The sequence below is a fragment of the Triticum aestivum genome, unplaced genomic scaffold (assembly GCF_018294505.1).
Source record: "Triticum aestivum cultivar Chinese Spring unplaced genomic scaffold, IWGSC CS RefSeq v2.1 scaffold51091, whole genome shotgun sequence".
In the NCBI taxonomy this organism is placed as follows: Eukaryota; Viridiplantae; Streptophyta; class Magnoliopsida; order Poales; family Poaceae; genus Triticum; species Triticum aestivum.
This window is the reverse complement of record NW_025226298.1, coordinates 13,977-18,970: the sequence shown is the minus strand read 5'-3', so window position 1 is coordinate 18,970 and position 4,994 is coordinate 13,977. Positions and strand designations below refer to the sequence as shown.

The following is a 4,994-nucleotide window of genomic DNA, read 5'->3' as shown; positions in this document are numbered from 1 at the left end:
GGCCGCCTCTGCAATGATTAAAACAAGACCATCTTTTCTAAAGGTACATTACTCATTAACAGTCTTCGAGCATAGATTTTTTATCAGTAGTTTTTTTCTCTTCAGAATACAGCATGTCACTCATGTGTTGCTATCGAATCACACTATTATTGCAATTGTTAATCTTTGAAAACAAATTATTGCATTAGTTAGGATTAAGGCCTGTGTAACAAACTACTACAAAGGTTATTGCATTCTTATTCATCAAAACGTTACTGTATATAATTAATTAGGATTAATACGTGAGTATTACGCAGATTCGTTTCTGTTTTTTTAAAAGAGAAGTCAGCTGGTTCATGGGATCACCACTTTAAAAAGGGGTTGGTTACACATGGTACGAGAGATTCCTCGAAATCTCATGGGAATATGTACGTTGTCATGGGATGCCATCGGCGATCGAGGCCAGATGCATGTTACTGTAACATGCATGCCAGACACTGGGCCTGTGTAGGTCATACACTAATTGAAATTGCTGCGTCATTTGTTGGCCTGTTCTGTATAGACTAATAGCTGTCTCTGATTGACCACACCGGCAACCGGGGATGGCGATGGCGGCCGAGCAGCTCCTCCAGCGTCGACCGGGTTGCTTGGTGCTTCTTCTCCTTCTCCTTGCTTCCGTGATGATGTGCCCTCTTGTTTGGTCGTCACCGATGATGACCGTGGGACGGCTGCCGGAGCTAACCCTCCTCGCCGGAGCGATGGAGAAGGGCGCAGGTACGCATAGTATTATGTATCACATGGAAGCTAGCATCGGCCATTAATTTGAATCAGTTAGCTTCTTCCAAAGTTTATGTTATAGGAGGGGTGTAGGGGAACAAAATCATTCATATATCCACTGATTTCCATGTATAATGGCTACTTACACTTTCATATATATTGGCGCTGTGAACTGTGATCCCATATATACATTTCAGTGTGCTTGGATGGAAGCCCGCCGGCTTACCAATTGGAGAGAGGCTTCGGCTCCGGATCTCACAGCTGGCTCGTCTATCTAGAGGTTACTATCACTCATATTGTTTCTTGTGACTGCTCGTTGCTTCACACCTCGGTTCAAAATTAAAAATTCATGACCAGCTAGAGTGCGTGAAATTTATTTAATCCTTGTTTAACCACCAGTTAATACAAATTTACTTACATTTTAATTTACTGGGTGTACTTTTGATTCGCATATCTACACCAAGATTGATGGTAAGCGTCGCTTACTAATTAAACACCACGCAAAAGGTAGAAATATATCATCTATTTCGACCAGTGAGTAAATGCGGTGTTTCCCAGGGAGGAGGGTGGTGCAGCACCGTTGAGGCTTGTTCGAAGCACACAAAATCCGCGCTTGGTTCATCTAACTTTATGGAAGCGGTGCAGTATGCTGGAATTTTCAGCAATGACCAGAGCCAAAATTCTGGTAATCTGCAATGTTCTGTTATTCTTCCATAGTTTTGTTGATCAAAGTGTTTAATCGGCCTGAGTTCCATTTCTTAGTTGCCGCCTACCTATCTTGAATATGTTTGCCAGCCGACCTTGCACTAGTTCTGATTACTCACATGATTATCAATTAGATTTCTACAACTGGAATAAAGTTTTCGTGCGGTATTGTGATGGGGCGTCATTTTCTGGGGATGCGGAGTACGAAGATCAAGTAGGCTATTTTCTTTTTGTGCTCTCGTATGATATTCCATTGTTTACTTATTTTCTTAATTACAATGATATGTTGTATTGTTCTGTTACTTAATGGATGGTGTTATTAGGATGGAAACAGGCTATTCTTCAGAGGGTTGCACATTTGGGAAGCGATCATTGATGAACTCATGGAGAAAGGACTTGCTAATGCTAAACAGGTCATACATAACAACAATTTACTAATATTTCAACATTGTTGTGTTTTAAGCTACCAAGAAGCATATATCTCATATCTATGGCGATTCTTGAACAATAATTGACCATGTGAAATATCATCGTGGATCAGGCCCTTCTTGCAGGTTGTTCTTCTGGTGGTTTAGCCACACTACTGCACTGTGATGATTTTAGTGCACGTTTTCCTCGGAAGGTTGCAGTTAAATGCTTTTCTGATGCTGGATTTTTTCTTGACAAGTAAGACTACTCTTAAAACTAAACAAATATTGGTCACTAGCTATTCCACTTTACATGTTTTTACGTGCTAATTACTTTCCTCTGACAGAAAGGATATAGACGGAGAAAGTTTTTTCCGGTCCGTGTACAATGGGGTTGTTCACCTCCAGGTGAGCTGCTTGGGAGACAACTACTTTAAACCAAAAAGAAACATTTCTTAGTCTATGATTGATCTAGTCTTTTGTTTAGCCCTCTTCTAATTGTGTTGCATTTTTTATATTAAAAAGGCTGTAATGTCATATGTAAAACCTTTATTATTTTTTATCTTTATATGCAGTTTACTACTTATGCCCACATTCATGCATTGTAAGTTTGTCACTGAGTCTTTTCTTGCTGATGAATTTCTTTCAGAATGTTAGAAAAGTTTTGCCCAAGGACTGCCTCGCTAAGATGGAACCACTGGATGTACGCAGTTAGAAGTCCCGAACCATCGTTTACTTTGATTTTCTTGCACACACAGATTTTGTTGTATCTTGCTCAATAGTAATTGAAACGAATCATTTGCTGACGTACTTAATGTATGTTCCTAGTGTTTCTTTCCTTCTGAGCTTATTAAGAGCATCAACACCCCCACTTTTATTCTCAACTCTGGATATGACTCTTGGCAGGTAATTAAGTGTCAATTGATCCTTATATTTATGAATTCCTTATATTCATCTTGTAAGCATGCATCCGTCTAGACTAAAAGTTCTAATTAGCTATATATTTATACATGCTCCTTGATGATCTGTAGATACAAAATGTACTAGTACCAGATGAATCCTCTCCTGAAAAGTCATGGTTGACTTGCAAGGCTAACATCCGAGACTGTGATTCCACACAAATCGAAGTCCTTCATGGTTGGTGCATCTTTTCTCTCTAGCATCGGGTAGGAATACTACCTTTCGTTTCTCTGAACAGCGTTCTATATCTAGGATTCAGGAAAACAATGGTGGGTGATCTGAAAGTCGTCCAAGATAAGGAGGAGTGGGGATTGTTCATTGATTCGTGCTTCACCCACTGCCAAAAACCATTTAAAATCTCATGGGATTCACCAATTTCCCCAAGGCTTGGAAATAAGGTAGACTCTTCTCTATGGGTGTGTTTAAATTAAGTAACTCGATATCTAGGATGTAAAATATTCATCATACACCATTATTTATGAAGTTATTTCTTTGATGCAACATATACATGTTTATAGTTCGGATTGATATCTTCTGCTTTTCATTCTGCCGATCAGACGATCGCACAAGCTGTTGGAGATTGGCACTTCAGCAGAGGCCAAAGAGTAAAAGAGATCGATTGCGAGTATCCATGCAACCCAACATGCAGCAGCCAGTTGCCTTCCTAATTTAATTGGTACTATTTATAACAACAATTGAGGGCCTTGTTTATCCCATGTTTACGTGAACCAGAGAAAGTTGCCACAATTGAGGGCCTTGTTTAACCCATGTTTACGTGAACCAGATAAAGTTTGACATTCTTAGCCGTTTGATATATCCATGCCGAGTGAAATTGAATGAGGGATAAAGACATGCTACTAAAGGTGGCCGCTGAAGCAATGAATGAGAAATGCACATGCTACCTTGGTTTTTATCAAAATAAAGCATGCTACCTTGGTGAATACATGTGGCACGTGGCAAGTCAAAATCTTGTCACGGTAGATGGTGAAGCATAAAGACCACCATCGAGTAGCCAGCCCATCCATGATTTCAAACCATAACTTGAAGACGTGAGCATCGGGAACACATGCTACAACCTGATTGAGAAGAATAAAATCACTAGAACCATTGATGACAGTGATTCTGGCATGGAAGTTATTGGAAACCAATCATATAGAAACATCGATGAAGTTGAACTTATGGGGTTTTCCAAGCCCAACACAAGAGTTGACAAAGCTAATGTAAACATATCGATTACATAAACTATACCCTAGTCAAATAAATACAAAACAATGTGTTACACCCAACACATACGTCTATCTTTACATCTCTAGGTTCTTGAGGATCATGGGAAAACCAAACTTGGGTAATAGAGTGACCACGTCTATCAAGACATGGATGTACATTGGGGATAAGGAGAAGGAGAACCTTTGAAGAATCATAGTAATCACGACCTTTGCCCCGATCATTCTGAAGTTCTGTCCAATGGGGATCGTCGTGACTGTCCCTAGTTTGTTGAGAATGTTTGCCGTGGGAATATCATTGCCACACCCTCTCATCACTTCCTCGTTGAGCTTTTGCTGCCATTGGATGTGTGCTCCGCAAGAAAATGGCCCATGTAAGCACGTGCAAGCTAGTGTCATGCTTGGCGAAGAAGAAGGTATTGCAATCATCTATGATGTTGTCCATTCATAGAAGCGGGTCATGACCGTGATCGTGTGGTGTGTATGCCTCTAACATTAGATGATCGGTTCGGTTTTGTAGCCCTTGGTGTCATTGGTTGCAAGCTAACTTTTGATGATGTCCTGAGCATGCCCTTCACCTCCTTGTCGAGTTTCCATATCTTGAGGTTATTTTTGGTATGAAGGTACCTGAAGATCAAATTTGATCATAAACACGGACTTTCTGGTTACCGGGTTCATTTCCTATTCTACGCTCACAACGTAGAATTGATGCCCAAATCACAAAGGACGTGCAATAAATGAGATAGACCGTGCTCTTTCGATCTAACACGTCTCTTGTTTATGTACATGATTTCTTCCAGTTTTTTAGTTCTCTTTTTCTGGCCTTTCTTTTTCTTCATTTCTATAACATTTCTTCCTTTTCCATTTTCCATTTTTTCTTCACATCTTTTGTTTTTGTATTGATTTTCTAGTGTACCGAGACTTTTATTTTTTCATTAACATG

The 4,994-nt window shown here is 39.8% G+C and overlaps 1 protein-coding gene across 1 annotated transcript; it reads left to right on the top strand.

Moving 5' to 3' along the window:
- Positions 1 to 613: 613 nt before the first annotated feature.
- On the top strand, positions 614 to 3,557 carry LOC123172572 (pectin acetylesterase 5). Its single transcript, XM_044589524.1, has 12 exons — positions 614 to 753; positions 954 to 1,036; positions 1,315 to 1,441; positions 1,596 to 1,675; positions 1,785 to 1,874; positions 2,003 to 2,127; positions 2,216 to 2,276; positions 2,518 to 2,571; positions 2,697 to 2,774; positions 2,900 to 3,005; positions 3,081 to 3,226; positions 3,386 to 3,557. The coding sequence occupies exons 1-12, from the start codon at positions 660 to 662 to the stop codon at positions 3,494 to 3,496; spliced, it is 1,155 nt and encodes a 384-aa protein (XP_044445459.1). The 5' UTR covers positions 614 to 659; the 3' UTR covers positions 3,497 to 3,557.
- Positions 3,558 to 4,994: the final 1,437 nt, after the last annotated feature.

Coding starts and splice junctions, on each gene's coding strand:
- LOC123172572 (XM_044589524.1), top strand. CDS start 660: ATGATGTGCCCTCTTGTTTGGTCGTCACCGATGATGACCGTGGGACGG. Junction 1,875..2,002: donor GACTTGCTAATGCTAAACAG/GTCATACATAAC, acceptor ATCGTGGATCAG/GCCCTTCTTGCAGGTTGTTC. Junction 2,277..2,517: donor ATGGGGTTGTTCACCTCCAG/GTGAGCTGCTTG, acceptor AATTTCTTTCAG/AATGTTAGAAAAGTTTTGCC.